Source organism: Rasamsonia emersonii (genome assembly GCF_000968595.1).
Source record: "Rasamsonia emersonii CBS 393.64 chromosome Unknown ctg1118621760016, whole genome shotgun sequence".
Taxonomy (NCBI): Eukaryota; Fungi; Ascomycota; class Eurotiomycetes; order Eurotiales; family Trichocomaceae; genus Rasamsonia; species Rasamsonia emersonii.
The window spans coordinates 55,986-81,070 of NW_013563271.1; the positions used below are offsets into that span (position 1 = coordinate 55,986).

The window sequence follows — 25,085 nt, forward strand, 5'->3', positions numbered from 1 at the left end:
CACTATTTAATGTTAATGTAATGTGGTGAATGTGATATCTTCATTGAATACTACTCTGATCGACATGGAAGGCGGTCGGGAGCGGCAGAACTGGTGCAACGCAACCCGCTTCCAGACGAACGCCCAACACGCAGTCCTCTAGCAATATAAGGCCTGGCTACCTAGGTATACTCAATCACTCGTTACTTGGAGCTGCGAAATGCCGCTGGCTCACGATCATGGCACGCAGCATTCCTGCTACCCGATCTGGGTACGTACATACATGCAATTGAATGGCCATGCTTGTATTATTGACTGCATGTAGGACTCGGCCAATGCGCGGCTATCGCCCTGTGCGATACCATATGTCTCCGCCATCCCGGCGGTAATAGTCCTGATTATTGCCATCAACTACCTGCACGGCCATGTTTTCCCTCGATGGGGTCCCCAGTGGACCAAACCTTTTGTTTCGGAGCATCCCCCAGAGTGCTCTGAGCTGCCGCCAGAACCGGCAAAACAGCCCAAGTCAGGCTGGGCGATCTCCCTTTTTGTCCTCTCTGTTGTTGGCTGCGCAGCTGAGATCGTCCAATTGCTTCCTCCGGGGTTGGATTTCACTGCTGTGACCCTTCTTGTCTCATGGGTAGGCATTTTCCCGACCTATCCAGCAACTATCACTGACAAGAAGCAGGGTGTTGCCGCGCTCGTGATCGCTGTCAAGCGTCCGAGGTCATGTCCTACGGCAATGCTAGCATACTTTATTGCAGCATTTGCAGTAGAATTGACGCTTGTGGTTAATCGTCCTTCTGCAGGGTTCAAACTGACTGCTCACTATGTCGCAATCGGCGCTGCGGCGGCCGCCTGTCTCACCCTTCTCCTGATGCCGCTTCGGGAACCCTCACTGCCCTCTTTCAACATCAGCGCCGTGGGCCAGCGGCCATCCAGCGACTTCCGCAGTCCGGAGGACAACCTACGGCTCTGGCAGTTCCTCACCGTGTCGTGGATGGCCCCGTTGATGAATATCGGGCAGAAAAGAACTCTCCAGGAAACGGATGTCTGGTTCCTGGCTTTCGAGTTCCAGCACAAGCGGCTGCATGAGAAATTCCGTCAGCTCAAGGGATCGGTGCTTGGCCGTGTGCTGCAGGCCAATGGCCGGGACGTCTTCATTGTTGGCGTCATTGCAATCGTGCAAATGTTCTGCGGTCTGGCTTGAACACTGTGCCCTTAAATAGAAACAGGACGGCTGCTGACTGACTGCCTTGCAGACTTCTCCACACCAATCCTGTTGCAGCAGCTCTTGCAGGCGATGAAGGATCCCAGCTCGCCGAAGCGCGTCGCTTTGACGTACGCTCTGTTGACACTGGTCCTTCGTCTCGTTGCTGCGCAATCACAGGTGTTCAATCTCTGGTACGGCAGACGGTGTTACGAGAGAAGCAGGGGTGAGATGATCATGATGGTTTATGAGAAAGCCCTGTCACGGAAGAACGTATTTGGCTCGGAAATAAACGGCAAGCCAGAGAGCTCTGAGGATCAGGACGACGAACTTGTCAATGGGAATGCCAACGGCGTATCGAGACGTAAGGACCAGAAAGAAAAGGCAAAAGAGTCCGCCTCGATGGGCAAGATATTCAATCTGTTACGAGGAGACGTCTACGAAGTGGCCCAGCGGCTTTGGGAAATCGACGCGTTGGTCGATAAGCCCGTCGGACTGATTATCGCCACGGTCCTCGTGTGGAAGTTATTTGGACCGTCCTGCTTCTTGGGTATCTTGTCCCTGTTAGTCGCTCAGTCGGTAAACGCATTGATCTCTCGCGCCCTTCTTCGATGGGAGCGCGTCCGGAGAGCAGCGACCGACGCACGACTGCAGATCACGTCTCAGTTCGTCGAAGCGATCCGCCATCTCCGCTGGTACGGATGGCACAATCACTGGCTCCGCCAGGTCATGGATGCGCGACAACGCGAGCTGAATCTGCGGATCATCACCAGCTTGTGGAACATCTTGATCCGCTTCATCAATGCCTTCTCCAGCGGTGTCTTCCCCGTGGTGGCCCTTTACGCGTACACGCTCCTCGCGGGCCATCCGTTGAGTATCGACATCATCTTCCCTGCGCTGCAGCTGTTTACGATGTTGGAGACTCGGCTGCGGGATATTCCCGGTTTGATTACCGCTCTGATCAACGCGTCCATCGCTCTTGGGAGAATCGAGGATTTCATGGCTGAACCAGACAAGGAGAGCAACGAGGCGGTCGAGTCCTCGACGGACTCTACTATCCGGTTGGAATCTTGTTCTTTTGCCTGGCCTGGACGCATGTCACCCGTGCTGGCCGATCTGAACTTGACCATCCCGAAAGGCCTGACCGTTGTCTATGGGAAGGTCGGCGCAGGGAAGACGGCTTTGCTCCAGGCTCTTCTCGGCGAACTAGACAAGCTCAGCGGGGACGCTCATATCCCCAATGAGATGGTGGGATATTGCGCCCAGACGCCCTGGCTGCAAAGCATGAGCATCCGCGACAACATCCTCTTCTCCGCTCCGTATGACGAGCAGCGCTACAAGAGGGTTCTGGATGCTTGCGCGTTGCTTCCCGATCTCGCCAATTTCAAGCACGGCGACCTGTCATTCGTGGGTGAGAACGGTATCGGTCTGTCGGGAGGACAGAAGGCGCGTGTCGCTCTAGCGCGAGCAGTCTACAGTACCGCCAGGATCTTGCTGCTGGATGATCCGTTGTCGGCCCTGGATTACAACACGGCAGAAGCGATCGTGCGGAAGTGCTTGTCGGGCCCCCTGATGCGGGACCGCACCGTCGTTCTCGTCACGCATCGCACGACGCTGGTGCGGCACATTGCAGATCAGTTCATCGAGATTGCGGACGGGCGGGCGACAGTCTATGACAAGGAGGCTATTTCTTCAGCTGCACCAGCTGATGGAGTCGGTCAAGCGCCGCAGCTACGGGCCGAGCCTGAGAACCAGGCAGCGCTCGAGGAGGAGGCGTCTGCGGCCGTGCCAGACAAATTCATTGAAGAAGAACATCGAGCTGAATGGGGAGTAAAGGCCCGCGTCTACTGGAGTTACATTCGCGCGGGCAAGCTGAAATGGTGGGCCGCGCTCGTCGCGGTTCTGGCAGTTTATCGTCTGACGGCCGTTGGACAGTCGTGGTTTCTCAAGGAGTGGGGAGAGGCCTACAATCAGATCCGCGTGGTGTTCAGTTACCTTGGTTCCAACAGGAAGACTTCAGGGGCGTTCAGCATGGACGTCCATTTCAGGGCCCCCAATCCTATCGACGAATTGCCGCCACCGCTGGAAGATGTTCGACCTTGGCTGCTGGCGTTCTTCCTCATCACGACGTTCCAGTCCGTCACCCTGCTGGTGGCCCAGCTCCTGATGCTGGTCATCATCTACTGCGCAGGGAAATCCCTGTTCCAGCAGGTGATGGTGCGCGTCAGCCATGCCACCTTCCGCTTCTTCGACGTGACTCCAGTCGGCCGGTTGATGAACCGTCTGACGTCGGATATCGGCGTCGTCGACGGCAACATCAGCGAGCAGTTCCAGATCATCGCCTTCCAGGCCATTACGTGGGTTTCGTCCATTCTCGTCATCGCCTCGGTGACGCCGACCTTCCTCGTTTTTCGTTTGCGCTCACCGCGGCGTTCGTCATGATCTTCCTGCGCTTTCTCCCGACGTCGCAGAGTCTGCGGCGCTTGGAGATGGTATCGCTCAGCCCGCTGATGTCTAATTTCGGCGAGCTGCTGCATGGCCTGACGACCGTGCGCGCGTTCCGCGCCCAAGTGCGCTTCCAGAACCGCGTGATCCAGACGGTGGATAAATTCCAGGGGATGGATCATTTCTACTGGTCACTGCAGGCCTGGCTGATCTATCGTTTCGAGAGCCTGTCGGCCATATCGACGTTTTGCCTGACGGCTCTGGCGCTGTACACGAACGTCTCTCCGGGACTGGTTGCCTTTGTGCTCATCGCGGCCAACAGCTTTGTGGAGTCTACGCATGCGCTGTGCAAGCAGTACGGCCAGCTGCAGATGGACTTTGTGTCGGTGGAGCGGGTCGACGAGCTTCGTCACATCGAGCAGGAGCCGGCAGGGACGATCGATCCGCTCGCGTCGTGGCCACGATTCGGCTCTGCCATCACGTTCGAAAACGTGACGATCCGCTATGCGCCCCATCTCGACCCGTCGCTGAAAAACATCTCCCTCCGGATCCCTGGCGGGTCGACGACGGCGGTCATCGGACGGACGGGGAGCGGGAAATCGACCCTGGCGCTGTCCCTGCTTGGCGTCGTCCGCCCGGAATCGGGGCGGATCATGGTCGACGACATGGACATTTCCGCCGTGAGCACGCAGTCGCTCCGCACGCGGGTGACGTTCGTGGCGCAGGACCCGATTCTCTTCCCGGGCAGCATCCGGCTGAACCTGGATCCGACGGGGGAGTACACGGACTCGGAATGCGCCGAAGTCCTGCAGCGCATCTGCAGCAAGCGGCACGGGTGGACTCTTTCGACACAAATCGAGGCTGGGGGGCGCAACCTGAGCCAGGGACAGCGGCAGCTGATCGGGCTGACGCGGGCGGTGCTGCGGCGCAGTCCGATTGTGATTCTGGACGAGGCGACGGCGTCGATTGACCATGAGACGTCGCTTGAGATACAAAAGGTCATCCGGGAGGAGCTGCGAGAGTCGACTGTGGTAACGATTGCGCATCGGCTGGAGGCTGTCAAGGACGCGGATTACTATGTTGTGTTGGATAGGGGGATGGTTGAGAGGGAGGGACGTGTTGTGTAGATCAGTACAGTGTTAGACGAATTCATATCACGTATAGGCAGGAATTAACACATAGAATGAGGGATAAGGACGTTGATGAGAAGATTTTACTGCCAGAAGCGTTTTGATAATCTAACTGGCAGTATTCGTGTATGCTAGTAGACCTTGATAGTCAATCAGGCACCGAAACTGGTATATATAAATAATCTTAAGTTTTATTCTGAAGCTACTACCAGAAGAGGTGTATTTTGGTCTGCCCTTTGCGTGCTTGTTCTCTTACTTCAGACAAATAACTACATCGTTACAGCCCACCAGACAACCCAGCCAGCAGACTGGAAATATTCTGCTACACATGCAATTATAAATTGTGAATAGTTGCGCTGCAGCAGCAATATTACACCATGTTCTAGCTATCTACTGTCTACATACTAACCTTGCCGTCAAGTCTTCGAACGTTTGTTCCGTAACATACCATAGCGTACCATACCATACTATACCATACATCCGTACCGTACCGTCCAACCCACGGAGAACACGCCGAGTGTAATTTACCATCGGCCGCCCAGCCGGAGGAAGCCGATTGTTTCCAGACTCAAATTATCCGGTCTGGGCCATCTACCCCGCCAAACTATTACTATTCTTACTCCGTGCCTTGCCAGATAGGGGTATAGCTGTGGGTCAGAAGCGTGGGGGTTCGCTTGTCTTGAGAGTGGAGGAAATAATGGAGCCCCGCCTGAAGTTGCTGAGAGGGGCACGGGGGACCGCCGACAGGAGAGTGGAATATGCAACGCAGGATGACTTACAGGTGTAGTTCGTTCGTCTGTACCTGGCTGGTTGTATAACTGCGTGGGGGTGCGCCCTCTCTAAGGCGTCTACGCTGTGGCAGGCATATCTGTATAAGAATTGTCTTGTCTTGGCAGATATCATTTTGCCTAATAGTTAATGGCAGGGTCTGTCGCACAGAGTGTCTAGCTTGGTATCGCCTGTTGCTTCCTCTTGCTGCTTGGACTCATTATTATCCTCCATAGCATTCTGACTATCAGGTGAGTGGGTTACCTCGGTGCTACTCCGGAGGAGACTCTGATCTGACTGCTTACAGCTCCATCGTTTAGAGACTCCTTCTGTCTCGTCTGTTCTTTTTTATTCTACTGCCTACCAAGCTTTGCAACAAGACTGTCTTGACGATCTAGCGATCTTATACATCTGTGACACACGAACTGCTTTACGCATACACGATGACTACGAAAAGACCCCTCAAACCCGGCATCTACGTCCCCACGGTGGCCTTCTTCCACGGCCCCAACGAAGACGTCGACGTCGCGACAGTCGAGAAGCACGCCGTCTTCCTGGCCCAGGCAGGCGTCGCCGGCATCGTCGCCCAGGGCAGCAACGGCGAGGCCGTGCATCTGGACCGCGAGGAGCGCAAGGCCATCACGGCCGCGACACGTCGCGCCCTCGACGCCCACGGCTTCGAGTCTGTGCCGCTGATCGTCGGTGCAGGTGCCCAGTCGACGCGCGAGTCGATCCAGTTCGCCCAGGACGCTGCCCAGGCTGGCGGCGACTACGTGATCGTGCTGCCGCCGTCGTACTACAAGACGCTCGTCGGCACAGAGGCCCTGCGCAACTACTTCCGCGACGTGGCCGACGCGTCGCCCCTGCCCGTGCTCATCTACAACTTCCCTGGTGCGGCGAACGGCGTGGATCTGACGTCGGACGACATCCTTGCCCTGGCGCAACACCCCAACATTGTCGGCGTGAAACTCACCTGTGGCAACACGGGCAAGCTGGCGCGCATCGCGGCGGGCGTGAAGCCCGGCTTCTTCACCTTCGGCGGCTCGGCCGACTTTACGCTGCAGACGCTGATCGCCGGCGGGCAGGGAGTGATCGCGGGCGTGGCGAACGTGATCCCGCGGGCATGCGTGCATGTGCAGGACCTGTACGAGAAGGGACAAGTCGAGGAGGCGAAGAAGGCGCAGGCGGTGGTCGCGCGCGCAGACTGGGTCGCCATCCAGGGCGGATTCGTCGCCGTCAAGGCGGCCCTGGAGGCGTATTATGGGTATGGCGGACTGCCGCGCAAGCCGACGGTTGCGCCGTCGGTAGAGGGCGTTGCGGCGATTAAGGATGGGTTGGCTGAGGCGATGGAGTTGGAGAGGTCGTTGGCGAAGAATTAGCTGTCGGAAGGAATTGCTTGCATTGCATTGCATCCATTGTGTTGTGTATGTATTTAGATGATCTAGATTATATATGTGCAGTATATCAAGTGGGATAATATGGCATAGCTACAATCAACTAGCAGATATCTTCTTGCAATACAGTAGTATAGCAGTATCTAATCTACAATCCAGTATCGAGGAGTCAAGAGATATTCCAATCGAAACCTGCACGTAGTTCATTATGGCCAGCCAGGACATCCCTTGCAGCCAATGTATCTAGATATACGTTAGTACCTAAGTACTGTACAACTGCGAACAGCAAATAAGGGATAAATCCAGTGGTTAGTAATAATCAATATTTATCCCCCTCGGATGATGGATGATGGATGAACACAACTACCAGCTACCCCCACGCCATGCCATTCTCGATAGAGAAACATTTGTCGAGTCAGTAGTCAGTTCATGGAGTGAGACTCGAGGAATAGGGAGTCTAGCTGGATACGTTTTCTCAGAATTTATGGTACATAGGGCTTGCTCAGTTTAAGTCCTTCTTACTGTACTGTATATACTGTCTGTACTTACTGCTCTGTACGCTCTGTACTGGATGGTTCATGATACTGACTGACTCCCCATGCCCAGTCTGACATGGAGAATGCATCTTGCTGCTTCTTGCATGGTGTGGATGGATGGTCAATATATGCTAGGCTCATTCAGAATAACCGTACTGCGTTATTTTTATTTACCCACGGATGAAGACGTTGTATTCATGGAGTACTGCTGTGGTCCGTATATCTAGAGCGTGCAGAGCACATACTACACGCAGCTGCTGACGTGACTGAAAGGAAATATCATTGCTTATTTATACTGTCTATCGCAGAACTATGGACTATTTATCGAGATGGGTTGGCAATACGGACCGGTAGAAACTGACCTGTATCAAACGAAAGCCTGCAGATACCATGACTGTGCACAATGAATCGTGGTTTACTAGAGGTATACCTTGTAGGTCAGTATTTGCAATCTCAACGATGAAACTAATGGTAGATATATACCATCTCCAGCCTTCTGCTAGGGCTAGACCGGCCACGTGCCTAGGCATATTCCACCAGACGCAACCTCATCTCGACAGACTGACGTCTCTCTTATACCAAATCTTCTCCTTCATCGCCGGCTCAAACTCCACCCCCAGTTGACGCACACTCGCATCCGGACCCAGACGAAACTCGGCCCGTCCGACCAGCGTCTCCCCCCACAACTCGGTCCCCAGCACCCAAAAATCGCCCGACACGTGGACCAACTCGACGGGGCGATCCTTGTAGTTGAAGAGGGACGCGATGCAGATCTTGGCCGTGTCAGACGGGCCCTGACGATGCGGAAACGGCGGTAGGAAGGACGCTGATGGCGGGCAGTCGGCGGTGATGTTCAGCGTCGGATACGCGGGATGCACGTAGACGCCCGGGTAGGCGGAGAGCTCTGCCGGAGGAGGAAGTGGAGGATCAGGCACAGAGGGATACAGACTGCGCAGCTTGTCCGGCGTGACAGTCGTGTTTGGCACGAAGCGATCGCCCCAGGACACCCAGTCGAAGCGCTCTTCCGGCGGCGTGCCCAGGAACTCGTCGATCAGATGGTAGGCCAGCACCTGCGTCGCAGCTCCCCCTCCCATCATGTTGTTTCCGAACAGGGCGACCCCGAACTGTCGTCCGGGCAGGTAGAACACCCCCGTGCCAAATCCCGGCTGCGCCCCGCTGTGCTCGACTAACACCTCGCCGCGATACGAGTGGATGAACCATCCCAGGCCGTAGGTCACCGGGGCGGAGTCCGGGGTCTGGATATCCGGCGTCATGATGGAATGCGCGCGCACGAGCGCTGCGTGGCCGGCAGCAGAGATGGGAGGAGCACGGTTGATCATCGCGCGAATCCACTTGGCATAGTCCACGGCGGACGATACGATATTGCCTGCGCCCCGGGCCTGGGGCCAGATCTGATAGCCCGTTTCCTCGTATCCCCCCGTGCGGTTGACCTCGTAACCCCGAGCCAGTTCCACTCCAGCCGCTTGGGCCTCCGGGATCGACATGAAGGTCTCCTCCATCCCCAGGGGCCTCCAGATGCGCTCGCGGAGGAAGTCGCCGAGATACTGGCCCGTCACTGTCTCGAGCAGATGCGCCATGGCCACGAACATTAGGTTGCAGTACTGCCACCTGGTGCGGATGGGCGCCGTCAGAGGCAGATGGCGCATTTTTCGAACAGCCTGGACGATCGAGACGTTGGAGAAATGCCAGGCGTAGTCGTGACGCGGCAGGCCGGAGCGATGCGAGAGGGCATCCTCGATCGTGACATGGGCGGTCGACCAGTCGTCGGACAGCACGAAGTCGTCGGGGATGATGCTGTGGACCGGTGTATCCCACTGGATCTGAGGGAAGTTGTCATTGTCGTCGACGAGGAGCGAGATGGCTGCCGCGGTGAAGGCTTTGGTGGTGCTGCCGACGACGAAGTGCGTGTGTTCGGTGACAGGTTGGAGAGTGGACAAGTCAGCGACCCCATAGCCCTGTCGTCGTCAGTAGGACAGGCATTGCTGAGGCGACAGACGAACTGACCTTGACAAATGTCTCATTCCCCCGGACCACTGCTATCGCCAGCCCCGGCGTCCGGAAATGGTCCAGCGTCGAATTGACGACCTTTTCGAAGTCGTTGAGAGGCGATGGCTGGCTGCTGTGATTGATAAGAGGGACCTGCGCGGTGTTGCATGGCTGCGCGGTCCACCACAGCGCCAGAAAGGTGAGGAAAACGGCCAAGAGCAGCATTTTGATCTTTCCTCTTTGCTAGAAAATTCATTGTTGAAGAAATTGTCAGTCAGAACTGGTTGCACAAGATGTAGCCTGCACTTTGTTGATGCCTAGCCTAAAAATAAAATACGCCATCCCCGCATATTCCGCGTTATCAGATAACAGTAAATCTTACCATGTCTAGCAGACAAGAATGAGGAATGACATATTGATACCATCGAATTGCCTGGATTGATATCCAGGTAATCCGTAGAACCATGAATTAACTGCACTCTTCATGCTCCGTACAGTACATCTAGCTGCGAAGACAAACCCACCTCATTCAATGCTGATACAGTATCTTTGTCTCTCTGCATCTTGTTAGTCCCGCCGAGGAAATGATCGTCTGCACTGCAAACCAATCATGGCAGCTCAAATGTTAGCCAAATGCATCTATCACCGATCCCCTCTTCTGCTACGTCGCTGGCAAAGTCGAGAAAAATATCCCATTGCCACAGCGTTACCTGCTCACCATGCTGCAGACCGTTGGTATCGAGAAGCTCGGGCTGATCCTGCTGGCCGTGGCGGGGTTCGCAGCATGGATTTTGTATCGAATGCTGCAAAACTGCGTCTGGCATCCTCTGGCCAGGTTTCCAGGACCGCGCATTGCCGCCATCAGCCCTCTGTATCGCGCCTATATCGATTGCGTTGCCCAAAGCTCCTTTGTGCATACCCTGGAGAAGCTTCATGCAAAATACGGTAAGCCGGGATGAATATAGATTCCACCGACTCCTGACAGGAGATGTACAGGGGACATTGTCCGTGTTGGGCCTAATGAGGTGTGTCGTCGAGCCCAGCAGCTGTTGTCCGATGTATGTACATACTTCTGACCTGCGCAGCTGCATTTCGCCAATCCTTCAGCCTATCTAGAAATATTCAATTCGAACAATCGCTGGGACAAGGAAGAAAGCGTCTACCACAGCTTTGGCGAGGATCGCTCCTCCTTTGGCTTCCTGACCTACAAGGAGGCCAAGGAAAGGAAGGATGTTCTCACGAAGATGTTTTCGAAGAAAGCGATTGCCGATGTCCAGGGACTCATCGTGGAGAAGGTAGTTATCTTATCCTTATCCCTATCCCCTTTGCACCGTATAGGACATGTTACTAATGTGGAAGGTCGTCGACCTCTGCAAATCGTTCGAAAGACGTGGCAATGAGCCTGTCGATCTCTTCTACGCTTTTAGATGCATGTCCATGGATGTCATTACTTGTGAGAAGTCTGACCTATAGACAGAATTCGCAGCTGACAGTTGTTGGTATGAGACCTGTGCTTTGGCAACTCCGTCAACGCAATCAACGCTCCTAACCACGAGGCGCCCATCATTCTCGCCATGGAGGCATCGCTGCCTGTCTTTGTCTGTTTCAAGCACTCGTCTCTGTACAAAGGGATGATCATGAACTGTCCGCCGAGGATTTCCAAGATTGTCAGTCCTGCGACTGCGGGTCTAGTTGACCTGCAGCAGGTAATAAATCCTCGATGCTCTGACTTTGGACAGCGTACTGACTGGTACAGCTCTTGAAAAAGCAGATCAGCGAATTAACCAGCAACCCGGAGAATCTCAAGAAGCTCCCTCATTCGACAACGATTTACCACGAGCTGCTCCGCCCAGAGGCATACCGCAGTGGCACTGCTCCGAGCTCCGAAAGCCTGTACGAGGAAGCGCAGGCACTGCTTTTTGGCGGGGCCGACACAACGGGGACGACGCTTATGCACGGCACGTTCTATATTCTCTCGTTGCCGGAGATCTACCGGAAGCTGAAAGAGGAGCTGCTTCGAGCATGGCCGGACTTGGAAAAGCAGCCGGGTTTGAGTGAGCTGGAAAAGATGCCGTATCTCGTAGCTCTCTCTGTCTATTTCTCTTTTTCTGGTGGTGAATTTGAGCTGACTGTGTTGCCAGACTGCCGTCATCAAAGAATCGCTTCGAGTAAGTCCTGGCGTTGCATCTCCGCTGCCGAGAGTTGTGCCTGCACCAGGGGCGACTATTTCGCAGACATTCATCCCGGGAGGAGTAAGTAAAAATAGCCCTCGAACCCATTCGCATCTAGAACCCGTTCGCCGTTCGCATCTGTTAACGTCACCTACAGACCGTAGTACAAATGAGCAGCCATTTCGTCCACCGCAATCCGGCCATATTCGAGAACCCAGACGCTTTCAATCCGGAGAGATGGCTCGACGCAAAAGGGAAGGATCTAGACAAGTGGCTAGTCGCGTTCTCGCGCGGGCCTCGAAGCTGTCTCGGTGTGAAGTTCGTGTCCTTAGACAAGTTGATTGATCAATTGTGAGAAGACTGACTGATGTCTAGTCTGGCGTGGGCGGAACTGTACATCTGCTTTGCGCATGTATTCCGCAAATTCGATATCGAGCTTGATCCGTCGAGGTGAGTGGTCCGTTTTCAATCGATTACGACTGACCTGACGTTTGTTTATAGTCCTGAGAAGCTTGTGTGGCGGGACTGCTTTCTGCCTGAATATCGGGGGCCGCATCTCAAGGCTAGATTGAGGAAGTGTCTCGTCTGAACTAGATTTGCTACATCTCAGGAGGAGATGCTCAGTGGAATGTTCCTGAGGCAGGCTCTCTTGTGTTTTGTCAGTACAAACCAAACTCATAGAGAATCATCTAAAATATAGCACATGATACTGTGGCCATTGCAATTGGTCCTTGTTATGCAGCTGAGCAATACTGGCATAGCCTGCAGACAATTGTTTATTGAATGACAGCACAGCAAGAGCTGCACGAATTGACCAATCGTTTTGTTTGTTTTAGTGCACTGTTTCTGAAATGACGAAATGAACCTATCCTACTAACCCCGCATTCAGGGGCTAGGAACAAGGACAGGTAGACTGATTCAATCAATGGCTTGGTCCAGGTTCTAGGCATGCTTCCATTTATCCGGTGACCCCTCACATACAGCACAGTAGTACTGTGCAAGGTACCAAGGTGTCTAGCAAGTACGACTACACAATCCCTAATACAAGCTCTGTATGTAGCGTCATATCCTCATATCTGACGAGATATCAAGTTGCCTATTCGCTATTTCACTAGCCTGTAAATCCCACTACCAAATACTAATAATTAATACGAAACCTTCTGCTCACCGGAGTCGGACATTCCCCGTGGGGATTATCCAGAAGGATCATCGGCAATTACTGCACTTGCCAGCAAGCAAGCTTAATTAAGCTAGGAACGAAAGCATGCAGGTGTATCCGACATTCCGCAGTAGTTTAATTTAGTTAAATTTAAGTAGCCTGCGACCCCGCATGTTAGGGGATGCTGATGCAACGGTGCCTGTGCCTAGTTAGTGGATTGTTTAGCTAGATACGGGAATAGGGGAATCATCTAATAATTAGCCTATGTCATGTGAGGATTGGTTCTTATGGTCTTCACATGCCATTGATGTTCCTGGCAGTGGGATGAAATGGTGTCCTTGAGATAGTCGAAGATTAGGCAATTGGATTGTATGTTGTTTCTCGCGTAGATGTTCTAGTCATATAGAATAGGGATCAATATGCTCAGCGTCAGCTACCTCAGGTCGATGTAAAGCACGAATATATTAGGATAGTTCAACTAGGAAACTCTAATGTACCCAGCAGTAGCAATTGAAGAAATCCGACATTCCCATTGTCATCGAAATCGGGCAGAAATGTGCAAAGAGAGACGATTCGGTAGGCGTGATCGAACTGCAAGCTTCAATCCATAGCTTAGTTCCAGACCATGTCGTTTCCACAAAGCTCGATCCAAGTTAGATGAAAGCTACTAGCAGCTCCGACACTCCGCGAGACAGCTCCATCATCCATTATAAATATGGCCAATAACCCTGCAGAACAGCTTCAATCTGCAGCCTGCTTGACCGTCAAGAACAGACATCATAATATCAATTTCAGAGAGAATCAAAGATGCGAAATCTGCTTGCTCTTGCACCGGCAGCGCTGCTTCTCGGCGCAGCGGACGCGCAACAATCCCTCTGGGGACAATGTGAGCAGCTCCTCGAACGTCTGTCTGATGAATTGGTCTGACAGCTTCAGGCGGAGGGAATTCGTGGACTGGAGCGACGGATTGTGCTGCAGGAGCGACGTGCAGCACCATCAATTCTTGTACGTCTGTTCTCTACTGCTGTCGAGCTCAGCTAACTGCGTAGACTACGCACAATGCGTCCCTGCAACGGCCACTCCTACCACGTTGACGACAACGACAAAGCCCTCGTCGACTGCGCCAACGACCCCTCCTCCGACGTCAGCGACGACCACAGGCACTGGATCGGCGACATCGCCCTCCATCACCGCGTCTGCGTCCGGCAACCCCTTTGTCGGATACCAGCTCTACGCCAACCCGTACTATGCCTCTGAGGTGATTAGCCTGGCCATCCCGTCGCTAAGCAGCGAGCTGGTTCCCAAGGCGAGCGAGGTGGCCAAGGTGCCGTCTTTTGTCTGGCTGTGGGTGATATTCCACCCTGTTTGGGACTTGCAGAGACTGATATTGTCACAGCGATCAAGCGGCCAAAGTGCCCAACATGGGCGAGTATCTGAAAGACATCCAGTCCCAGAATGCGGCCGGCGCAGACCCTCCGATTGCAGGCATCTTCGTCGTTTACGACCTACCTGACCGCGACTGCGCGGCGGCAGCGAGCAATGGCGAGTTCTCCATCGCCAACAACGGCGTTGCCCTGTACAAGCAATACATCGACTCGATCCGCGAGCAGCTGACGACGTATTCGGATGTGCACACCATCCTGATCATTGGTTAGTACGCTAGTGATATTTATCAATTTTTTTTGTCAATACTGACTGCCGCAGAACCCGACAGCCTGGCCAACCTGGTCACCAACCTGAACGTGGCGAAATGCGCGAATGCCCAGGGCGCCTATCTCGAATGCATCAACTACGCCATCACGCAGCTCAACCTGCCGAATGTGGCCATGTATCTTGATGCTGGTGAGCTTCCCTCACATACCAGGGAATAAAAGACAGAACTGATTGTCTTTCAGGACACGCCGGATGGCTAGGCTGGTCAGCAAACCTCCAACCCGCTGCGCAGCTGTTTGCAGAGGTCTACAAGAACGCCTCGTCGCCGGCCTCGGTGCGCGGTCTCGCGACCAACGTCGCCAACTACAACGCCTGGACGATCAGCCCGTGCCCGTCGTACACGCAGGGCGACCCCAACTGCGACGAGGAGGACTATGTGAATGCCCTTGCGCCGCTGCTTCAGAGCCAGGGGTTTAATGCGTACTTTATCACTGATACATGTGAGTCTCACCACACCCAGACCTCGACTGGACGTACCCAAATCTGACCTGTTCTGCAGCCCGCAACGGCGTCCAACCCACCAAGCAGAACCAATGGGGCGACTGGTGCAACGTCATCGGCACCGGGTTCGGCGTCCGCCCGACGACTGACACTGGCAACCCTCTCGAGGACGCCTTCGTCTGGGTCAAGCCGGGTGGCGAGAGCGATGGCACGTCTAACACGACCTCTCCGCGATACGACTACCACTGCGGGCTGAGCGATGCGCTGCAGCCGGCTCCGGAGGCGGGAACTTGGTTCCAGGTAAGTTGCAAGCAGAGATGTACTGTACATTGGAGCGTATGCTAATTATGTGTGTTACAGGCGTACTTTGAGCAGCTGCTTACGAATGCCAATCCGCCGTTCTGAATGAAATAAGAAGGGGGACTATAAGGAGGTGGAGAATGGAGACGACAAATTTGCCAAGAAGTGAAGTAAAAGAGAGAAGACCAAAAGTTGCTATGCTATGCCATGCTATGCTTGCTCAACACTCCCTCGCATATTTCTTCAGTGTATATGCTTGCTTCATCTACTTAGTGTGTGTATATACGCGAAATTCAATCTTATTTGAATGCAGACAAAGTCTCAAAATTCCAGCTAGCAATCAAATACACATTCCATGAAATCTGTAGAAATACAAATCAGCTAGATAAAAAATAAAAAATAAAAATACAAAAATACAAAAATAACATAAAGTCAACGCAAAGCCATAAAACGAAAGGGTTTCATGCTTTTGACATAAAGCGAATATCGGATGCTTTTTTTCTTTCCTCTTTTAGAAAAACGGGACATGCATGCCTAGTAAGCCGCATTGGCAAATATTAAAATCTATATGTGTACACACACTGTTAAATTTCTCGTCGAGTAATTATTTAATCCGTTGTTTTTTTTTTGGGTTGGCCTAGCAAAAGTTTAAAAAAATTATAACGCAATAACGCGCATATTGAGATTCTCCAAGGAGAAAAAAAAACAAAGTGTTGATTGATTTATTGAATAGCCAGGAGAACTGCGACAGCCAGCAACTTCAACAATTTGAACAAATCCAAACGTTTTGGTGATATTCGCTTACATTCGACAGTATCTAACTCACACCGTTGTGGATATAAATCACGAGTTTTGCAAAACTTCTATTAAAGGTTATTATATTGGCTAGAAACTGGTGTTTCCGCTGTAGAGAGAGAACTGGGTGACGGCAGTTGCACCGATAGCTAAAAATATGAAAAGCTCCCCTGTTGACGACTGCCGTAGGTGCAATCACCAGTTTAAATATGTATCGCGCTTTGCTCAGTATATTTTGCGCGTGTAGCAAGGATGCATTCATTCAAGCTGTTGCAGTTGACGTATAACCTCTCGCGGAGAGCCCTGACAATAATAGATTGAATCAATTTCTCAACGCTATCGAAGCCCCTGATCAAAGACTCCTATCGGGCTAGCTAGTTATATGCCAGGCGAGATTGACAGCGTCTCCAGATCTAGGCTTGACATCAAAGGTATCACCGAGAGCTAGGCCGTGCAGATTTCCTCACGTGGGGTTGGTTTCGTCAGGAAGCAGTGTGCAGGTCCGAAGTGGAGAGGAAAAGAGGAGAAGAGAGAAGGACTGAAAGCGAGAAGAAAAACGGTGTATAAGGACAAGAAGCAACATCTGCAGATTCTATCCATATGCCCCTGCCCGTCGCTGTGGCTGTCCATCGCGCTCCTTCCGTAACAGGGTGGCAAGTATACACGATCACTCGGTGCAGCCTGTAGTTTGCAACTGCAGAGCCATGCTATCACACAGAAGACCGTCAGAGGACATGGCAGCAGATTGTATGGAAGGAACCTAATTGCTCAAGGGAGAACTTAATTGGTATAGGACTGGGACCTGCCTAACTACAACCTGCTGAGCAACACTACCCACCACAGTATCAGTTTCGGATATGCGAAGCAAAGAAACAAAAACAAGATGACCTTGCACATCTTCCGTAGTAATGTTGTATATGGCTCGTCAGAGCTTTGAGTCAGACGTTTTCCAGCCTGTTGAATCCAAATGTCCTTCCCCCAACAATCTAAAATTCCGCTCCGGTCGTTTGGCGTCATCACGTAGGACTCATTCTGGCAAGAGAGAGCATCCTGTGATAACCCCTGCCCGTTTTCAAACCGCCGACGAACATCGCCAGCCTCACTGGAAGCACCGAGTTCTGCGTGTCTGCCCATTCCAATATGGACTCTCCACCGTGGATCATTCGGCGTCAACCCTGATCCTAGATCCAGCCATTTGGTAATAACCAAGGCCGATCTGTCATCAGGATACTCCTTAATTTCGAGTTGGTAGTCGATGTTGCAGTAGCGACATTTGAAGATCTCGGGTGATCGGGACTCAACGATTCGAGATACCACAGTATGACCAGATCCAATGTGACCACATATCAGAGTCGACGGTGTTTTGGAAAGTATCGTATCGGCCTTGACGGAGCTCATCACTACCCACTGCTGGATTCGCAGACATAAACTGGCTGGCGCTGGGCAGATCCGCGCTTCGACTGACAGCAGTGTCGTGGCCTCATCGGATGCTTGCACTTCAGTAAAGGACAACGACTCCGTCGAGGGCCCATGTCCGGGCCCATAATAGTGTCTTTTCATGGCTAGCTGCAGATGGACGAAACAAAACCAGTACCAGGATAACGATTCGTGCGTGTGCAGACACCGCCAGAGGCTTGGCCCAGCATCTCTATCCCGGCAACGCAAGCGTGTCCGCGGCTGGAAAGCTGGACCTGGAGGACCAACTTTTTCCCACGGATGCAGATGAGAGCACGAGTAGCAGAAGTAATAGCGAGGGAGATCTCGCGCCAGTCTCGTGAGGAGTAGTTCGCGATGTCTTTCATGGTCTTGACTGGAGAGAGACAGGGATGTCGTTCCAATCGTTCGCAGCAGGGCATGATTGCAGAGTGCCAAGCAGGCTATATCGACTGGTGATAAAGACTCGACAATCATCAGCAGCAGTTCTGGTGGTAGCTTCATGAGATTACTCCTTTCGGAATTCGTTCGCCTGGTCGCCCTTGCGGCGCGATAACGGAGGATCTGAGTGACGTGATTCATCTGGATCGGTGTGAAATACCAACTTTTGTACCAGACAAATCCACGCCGTCCTTCCTTGATATTTACGCAGGTCGTTGGTGGAGGGAAACTGCAGTGACGTTGACGCGCAGCCAGCACGCGCTAGCCCGATTCGACGTAAGACTTCCGTTCCAACCTCATTTCATCTCTAGAGACTTTTTCTCCTTTCATTCACTTTCTCCAAACGAGAAGCAGCATTCTGTCCTCGTCCTACGCTGCTGGCTCGGGCTAGTTCCCTTGCTCCCGATTACGATTACTCTTCTACAATGATTCGAGGCGGAGTCGATGCTAGAACCGCAAGCTAGGCTAACACAACTCCCCCTGAGTTGTGTCTGCGACTGGGACAGCGACTGTGAGAGCGTTTGCTATCGAACGAGGCTCAATGAGGACGACCGAATTGGGTGTTCTGCTTTGATTTGGAAAACGAACGCTTGTCCTGCCATCTTGAACGCCAGGAAGTTGCTCTCTCAGAATATCAAGCACGCTATATTTGCGGAACTAGAATCTTGGAAGGCCTTGCTGTGTGGCTACTTTCATGCGAATCCCTTATTATCCCGTTTTCCATTGCAAGCAGCATACGCACACGTCCTTCGCGGAATATTTCTCGTGCCATTGGACAAGGCTCCATCCTTGGTATGTCTGGACGGTATAACAATCCTACGAGTGAGCAATCACTAAAAGATAGATGTTCTGTGACGTTTCTCCACTAGTCACAGTTATTCCGTGTGAAGATGGGGTCATTATCGACTCATCAGAAACAACATGGGAGCATCTTGCGTTGACGTCTCTCTACCGCGAGTATCTACAAACAACCCATCCAGCATCCTCCCATTTCGGAAGCCGTAGCGATTACATATCTCAGAGTCTCTAGGAGATCCTATCAGTGGAGTACCGCTATGCATCTGCTTTAATGAGGTCCGCCGCTCGCTCAGCCACAGCATACACCGTCGTCATCGTGTTGCCGCGCGAAATCAACGGGAAGATGCTCGCATCGACAACCCGCAGATTCGTGTTGCCATACACCACCAGCTTCGGATTCACCACCCCGCCCTTGTCCTCTGGAAGCATCGCCGCCGTCCCCGAGGAATAGTAGGAGGTCGATGCCGTGTCGCGAAGATACTTCTTGGCCGACTCGAGATCGGTGAGGAAGGCGTCCGGATGGTTCCGTCGCCCGTTCGGCTTCGGCTCCCAAAAGTGATTCAGCTGGCTCCAGACCATACGTAACGTATTCCTGTGAGCACTTGCCAGAGAATGTGCCACTAAATGGGAGCTGCGCAAGGGGAAAAGCGATGGTGAGGTCTCTGGGACCTTTATACAGCAAATTGGAAGGCAAATAAGAGTCAGGACGCGTTCTTAGAGGTAGGAGGTGAAGTGGTATGAAGTGTCTTGGACTAAGTTCCCCCGAGTCGAGGGGTGAGGCATGGTTCTCCAAGTTCGGTAATGACGCACATCCAATCGTCCCTTTCGTAGTACTAAATTTCGTCAGCCTAATCCTAATATGAGCGGAAGGAAACTAACATTTTTGCGTTGTTGCTTCATCGCACAGCTTCTGCTTCTTTGGTGATGTGGTAGATTCCTCACAAGAGGCCTCTTTCCTGGTGACTTTGTCGAAGTTGGGCTCTCCTGCGCAGACGGCATGGCGGGGGCAAGTCTTCGAGCGGCGAGAGGTGAATTTGAGAATTCATTAGTTAACTGAGTTGACAAAATCCCAAGCTTTATCTGATTGGGGTCCAGGAGACGTGCATCCGGATTATACTGCAGCTTTGTTTTGAAGTAAAAGTAGCGAACGTATGAATATATATGTTCCTCTGTTTGAGACCTTGAATATCCGGGCACGTAAGCTGGAAGAGATTTTGTAAAATAATATTCACCCGAACGTCTGCTGGGAAATTGGCAGGGCAGAGGTCAGGTGACCTTGTCATCAAGTACCACGACTGAAATATCACGACTGAGGAGGAGGATGTTCGTTCGCAAGAAGGAAACAAGGTGATTCTGAAGGGCATCGTCTGATGCAGTTAATTGGCGATTCCGAAGCTTTGCAAAAAAATGTCACAACGAAATTGCGCTCGTTATTGCTCGACAATAGCATCTTTCAAACGTCAAGAGAAGCAATAGCTTGGGTGGACTAAATAGATGGTAGGTTAGTGATATCTCGGTATAGGTTGTTCCAATGAGCCAGTGGCGTAGCGACCCAACGTCAAGATCTTTTTCCGAAACGGGCCACGAGATTAACAAATCGCTATGCAGAATATATTTGATAGACATGAACGTCTTGAAAGAGAGTGGATGAAGTCGATGTTTCTCCGCTTGACAGTGCTTCCGTTCTTAGTCCCAATGCTGATGTATTAAAACCATCTATGTCGTCAATGTCGAAGTAGAAGTCCCCGGAAGCTGGCTGACAGGTCGTAGATTGAACAGCGATTCGAATGGAAGCTGATATGGCCAAATTATTGCGCATAGTTGGTCCTGGGAAGAGCCAGTCGTACTCTCGCCAGATTGAGGAGATCCATTAAAATTGGTACTCCTCAGACAGCATTTTCGCAGCTGAGTTCCCTTGGCAGGCTTGTTTCGTCTGTCGTGCGCTTGAGTATGAGGTCATCTTTGACGTCGACAGCATGATCTGCGTGCGTGCGAACAAAACCGAGATGAGAAAATTATGGACCGTAATATACCACTCAACGTGGTGATTGTTTAATTAAGGTCGTACAGAGTCTCCAACAATTGGCCCGCTTTTCCAGGTATGTGACATCCATAGGGAAGCTGAATAAAAACTGCTTCTCTGCATTTACAGCCAAGCGCGCGAAGATGTGAGAGGTCTGGGTGTTGTCCGTATAGAGCTCAACGACCAACTTAGAACTGGTACGCACAAGGGCAATCTGACTGTCTAATTAAAACATAGCATTGCGATGGCCAGAAAACGGTGTTTACGCTATGTGATTTCTGCCCGGTGCTCTGAATGCCAAAGTGAAGAAATTCAACCAAGCGCGGGTAAACGGCAGAAGTAACTATGACTCGACAAGCACTTCGTGGGATGGCTACTGAAGTAAGGGTCAAGCAGCGTCAAAGCCGATTGCTAGTGGAGGCGAGGGGAACTGGAGGGCTCGCCTCTGTCCCCGAAGCGATGGTTATCGCTCCGATCGGTGGGTAGTAGTCCGGAAATCACCAGCCAGTTGGATTTGGAGAGAAGAAAGGATAGACAATCCCTGGCTCATGACTTGATGGCCAATGCCCACCCAACCGAGATTGGGTCTCCCTCTGAGCACCCGATTTCATCGTCGATTGCATGCCTTTCTTGTCGCGTGCTGTGTTTGAAGCTCTTCGTGAAGCGCTCAATTTCGCTTACACCATGACAAGAGGGTCCTGGACGGAGTGGAGAGCCTGGAGGATAACCTGCAAGAGATGTGACAATAGACTTCCTCTCAGCGGCCAGGGTAGTGAGGTGGCATGAAGATGCTTGATTTCTCTATCTGAGAGGCAGAGAGAATCCTTTTTATACCTGTGGGACATGTTGGAAGGCCAGGCAGCCTACCTAGCGTTAGGCAGTGACTGCCAACATTTCCTTTTCTGGGCTTCAACATGCTGGTTTTGTGTATGGCAGGTGTTAAGATCAACTCTGCTGCCTTGATCTTCTGGGTAAATAACTCTCTAAGGACAGCCATGGTTGGAGATCGACCCTCTGGATCGGCAGATGACAAGTTCGTACGAGTTGGCATAGACCAACCACGCGGATTCCATCCTTTTTTTTATATAAAAAAGTTAAAAAAAAAGAAGGAAAAATCGAACGCTCTTAAAGATCTTTAATCAATAAAGCACTTATAGCAATTTTCGCGCTGTTGCTTCTTGCGTTGGGATGGTGAAATGTCCAGATATCCAAGAGTCGACAAAGTCAACAGTTTCGTTTTATGACGGCTGTTGATTTCTGTAAGCGACTGGGACTCTCTCACTCGTATCTATGTAAAGTCTTGTCGCGTGATCACAAAGAGACACCACTATGGGCCTCTGCTGTTGAATGTCGATGCTGGCTTCAGCTCACTGACATGATGAGGCTGACGCCATTTTGCGGGACAAAACTTGTTCTCCGTATCGAGTGAATGGGACTGGCTGAGAACTGGACGTGAAGATTTCATATCCTATCATTGCGTTTCGGACGCAGACATGGTGTGTGCCGCAGATTCCCCTTTGCAAGACATGATTTAAAATGGCATTTGGGGAATCGAAACAGTTGGACTCGTGATAGCTTCGTGTCGCGGTCTATAGACCAGACTCCAACGTGTTGGAACGAATAGTTTTGGACATAATGTAGACCCATGCGTCGGACAATCTTCAAGCTGTCGAATATATTGTAAGCAGGATTGCCGTCGGGAGAACCTGATTTTGAAAGTCTCCCAAACCGGGTACCTGGTCACAAGACAGTATAGGATAAATCCCTACTCTGCCAAGGTCAGCAATGATAAATAAACAAACTGTTGGAATTCAACCTATCCTCCTCTGCATCCTCCATGTCCTCCTCATCGGAGACTTCCTCAGTTCCACCACTATCTGGACCAACTGTGATCTCCTCCTCATCGCCTGTCACATTGTCGATTCGACATAGCTGCAAGGCAGTTCTCCGAGCGTTTTTGTCGGCATGGTAGCGAGATTCGTAGAAGCAGACAGATACTGTCTGTAGATCGGATCGTAAAACTGCACCCTCAACCCGCAAACGCTCAGCCAGGTAGGAGATTGTCTTGTACTGGAGAGGTTTGTGGGTCTCTTCAGTCGCCCATCTCATAGGGTATGCATACTGAGTAACAGTCGCTGGAGAGTATTGCGCTGTTCTCTCGCGACATGAGGAAATAGAAATAATTATAGAAGAGTAAGTTATATGCTGGCAGTCACTGCCTGCGGGTAGGTAGGCCGCCTGGCCTGACATATAAACGCTGCCTCTGCCTCTCAGATAGAGAAAGCAAGCATCTTCATGCCATCTCACTCTCCTGGCCGGTAAGAGTATATAATATAAAGTGGAAGAAGAAGTATGATATAAATTGCAGATATTGCAGAAATTGTTTGGAGAAGTGTGGCGAGTTGTGGTAGTTGAAAGAGGGAGGGAAAAGGAGGGAGGAAGGGAATGTATTTATAGCCGGAAGGGCCCGTTTGAGATCAGGCAGCGCGTAAGTGAATAAATACCTCCGGTGACTGTTCTTTAATTGGTTCAATCCTCTGATTGTGCCTGCAGGAGTGAATGATCCTGTTTTTCTCATTCACATGTCTGACTACTGTTGCTGTTGCTGGTTTTGTATTCACATGCAAGTAGGTCGTTACTTTCTTTGATTTGAATCCAGTTTGTCGACATTTTATACAATGAGACTGAACGAGAGGGAATTGAAAAAAAAACATTGTTCACCGAAAAATGTACATAACCCATCCGATGTATACCCATAAGATAGCTAATTAGCAGCCTGCGGAACCCATCCAATCTGCTCCATCGGCCACTGCAGCCACACGCGATACTTGTTATCGAGCAGCTGATACAGTCCCGCCATGAGATGGACGCTGCAGCCGGACAGCCACCACGCCCATTCCAGCCGGCGGATGATGACGCAGAAATAGGCAAAGACGACGAGCGCGACGGGCCTCGACTCGCGCAGCCGCGCCAGAAACTCGTCCGACACCTGCATCAGCCAGACAAAGACGTCGGACGGCTCGCAGCGGCCGCCCTCGGGGTCCATGACGACGCCAAACGACTTGCTCAGCTCGTCGAGCGCGGCGAAGTAGATGGCCACCTCGGCCGGATCCTCGACGTCCTCCTGGATCAGCTGCTTCAGCTCCCGGACGTAGATCTGCCCTTCGCTGGCGCGGGCCTCGCGCAGCTGCACAGAGCGGTCGCCGTTGATGAACATGGGCGCCATGGGGCCCTGTCGCAGCGCAGCATTGTCGTAGTGCAGGATGGTCCGCGTCGCGCGGAAGAAGACGAGCCATTCGCTCAGCTGGCCGCCTTCGACCAGCAGCAGATCGCCCGGTTTGCGCGGCCTTGCGCACGAGAAGAAGCACGTCAGCGACGAGAAGAGCAGCAGCGCGGTGCAGTTCTCGTCCATGACGGCGGGCAGGATGGGCGCGACGGTCTGCAGGGCGGCCTCATGGTGGACCTGCGCCTGCGAGACATAGATCTCCTTGTCGAGGGGCCGGAGATGGGCGATATGCAACGCCGCAATGGCCAGGATGCCCCGCAGGACAAAGTCGGACGAGAAGCCGATCTGGGGGGCCCGGACGCGCCACACGGTCTGCAGGGCCGGATGGCGCGACAGCGTGTAGCTGGTCGAGGTGGAATAGTGATGCAGCAGCTCGAGGTCGAGCAGGGCTAGCTCGGGGGGCGGCCCACGCGGTCGCAGAGCAGCAGTCGTAGCTGTGCTGGTAGGAGCAAAATCCGACGACGTCTGAGGAGAAGTCGTGCTGGAGACGTCGTCTCGATGGGTCGAGAGGCTCGAACTCCTGGACGCCGACACGGGCTCAAACGAACACTGTGCAGCGGTGGCATGGCGGATGCAGTTCTTGCAGACGGGTTTGGTCTCGTCGCACTGAAACTGATCAGCTGGATGACACGGCCAGACGTAGTTGTAGATGTGATGTACGACATGTACTGTACGTGTAGATGGAGACTAGATGTACAGCATCACGTGAAACGAGAAACCAGAAACCGATTCATCATCGACCTACTTTGACCTTGCGCCTTTTACACTGCAGACAGCCCGTTCGCGACTTTCGATGCGACCGCCGTCCGGTCGAGACATGCTCGGTCATGATGTTCTCAACGTCTTGGTCGACGAGTTGCGGTGTCGATGCGGTGAGCTTTAAGCTAGCTCAGGGCCGCTTCTGATTGGCTGGTTGCATATCACTTGGATGAGTACGAATAGACATTTATATGGATCTTGATTAGATATTAATTATTATCCGCTGAGAATACGTGTATCCGTGACGGGGAGATTGACCTTCTTGCAACGGTCAATATGAAGGGTAAGCGTCGAGT

The 25,085-nt window shown here is 52.3% G+C and overlaps 9 protein-coding genes across 9 annotated transcripts; 4 read left to right on the top strand and 5 right to left on the bottom strand.

Annotated features, from left to right (window-relative positions):
• Positions 1-199: 199 nt before the first annotated feature.
• On the top strand, positions 200-4,761 carry T310_2159 (Multidrug resistance-associated protein/mitoxantrone resistance protein; the record flags this gene model as incomplete). Its single annotated transcript, XM_013474966.1, has 4 exons — positions 200-250; positions 305-1,109; positions 1,242-3,069; positions 3,099-4,761. The coding sequence occupies 4 exons, from the start codon at positions 200-202 to the stop codon at positions 4,759-4,761; spliced, it is 4,347 nt and encodes a 1,448-aa protein (XP_013330420.1).
• A 1,214-nt stretch (positions 4,762-5,975) lies between these two features.
• T310_2160 (4-hydroxy-2-oxoglutarate aldolase) lies at positions 5,976-6,911 on the top strand (the record flags this gene model as incomplete). Its single annotated transcript, XM_013474967.1, has 1 exon — positions 5,976-6,911. The coding sequence occupies one exon, from the start codon at positions 5,976-5,978 to the stop codon at positions 6,909-6,911; it is 936 nt and encodes a 311-aa protein (XP_013330421.1).
• A 1,099-nt stretch (positions 6,912-8,010) lies between these two features.
• T310_2161 (Protein flp) lies at positions 8,011-9,694 on the bottom strand (the record flags this gene model as incomplete). Its single annotated transcript, XM_013474968.1, has 2 exons — positions 8,011-9,438; positions 9,488-9,694. The coding sequence occupies 2 exons, from the start codon at positions 9,692-9,694 to the stop codon at positions 8,011-8,013; spliced, it is 1,635 nt and encodes a 544-aa protein (XP_013330422.1).
• A 494-nt stretch (positions 9,695-10,188) lies between these two features.
• On the top strand, positions 10,189-12,229 carry T310_2162 (Cytochrome P450; the record flags this gene model as incomplete). The annotated part of the gene is made up of 9 exons (XM_013474969.1): positions 10,189-10,414; positions 10,466-10,494; positions 10,555-10,764; positions 10,829-10,922; positions 10,976-11,175; positions 11,226-11,721; positions 11,798-11,951; positions 12,016-12,090; positions 12,142-12,229. The coding sequence occupies 9 exons, from the start codon at positions 10,189-10,191 to the stop codon at positions 12,227-12,229; spliced, it is 1,572 nt and encodes a 523-aa protein (XP_013330423.1).
• A 1,377-nt stretch (positions 12,230-13,606) lies between these two features.
• Positions 13,607-15,358, top strand: T310_2163 (Cellulose 1,4-beta-cellobiosidase (non-reducing end); the record flags this gene model as incomplete). Its single annotated transcript, XM_013474970.1, has 8 exons — positions 13,607-13,685; positions 13,736-13,804; positions 13,849-14,143; positions 14,196-14,449; positions 14,504-14,641; positions 14,695-14,952; positions 15,012-15,253; positions 15,314-15,358. 8 exons carry the CDS (start codon positions 13,607-13,609, stop codon positions 15,356-15,358), a joined length of 1,380 nt encoding a protein of 459 aa, XP_013330424.1.
• Positions 15,359-16,858: 1,500 nt separating this feature from the next.
• T310_2164 (F-box domain-containing protein) lies at positions 16,859-17,904 on the bottom strand (the record flags this gene model as incomplete). The annotated part of the gene is made up of 2 exons (XM_013474971.1): positions 16,859-17,614; positions 17,671-17,904. The coding sequence occupies 2 exons, from the start codon at positions 17,902-17,904 to the stop codon at positions 16,859-16,861; spliced, it is 990 nt and encodes a 329-aa protein (XP_013330425.1).
• A 1,106-nt stretch (positions 17,905-19,010) lies between these two features.
• T310_2165 (uncharacterized protein) lies at positions 19,011-19,720 on the bottom strand (the record flags this gene model as incomplete). The annotated part of the gene is made up of 3 exons (XM_013474972.1): positions 19,011-19,383; positions 19,532-19,554; positions 19,601-19,720. The coding sequence occupies 3 exons, from the start codon at positions 19,718-19,720 to the stop codon at positions 19,011-19,013; spliced, it is 516 nt and encodes a 171-aa protein (XP_013330426.1).
• Positions 19,721-22,205: 2,485 nt separating this feature from the next.
• On the bottom strand, positions 22,206-22,994 carry T310_2166 (uncharacterized protein; the record flags this gene model as incomplete). The annotated part of the gene is made up of 2 exons (XM_013474973.1): positions 22,206-22,480; positions 22,547-22,994. 2 exons carry the CDS (start codon positions 22,992-22,994, stop codon positions 22,206-22,208), a joined length of 723 nt encoding a protein of 240 aa, XP_013330427.1.
• A 514-nt stretch (positions 22,995-23,508) lies between these two features.
• Positions 23,509-24,859, bottom strand: T310_2167 (C6 transcription factor; the record flags this gene model as incomplete). Its single annotated transcript, XM_013474974.1, has 2 exons — positions 23,509-24,717; positions 24,776-24,859. The coding sequence occupies 2 exons, from the start codon at positions 24,857-24,859 to the stop codon at positions 23,509-23,511; spliced, it is 1,293 nt and encodes a 430-aa protein (XP_013330428.1).
• Between the last annotated feature and the right edge of the window lie 226 nt (positions 24,860-25,085).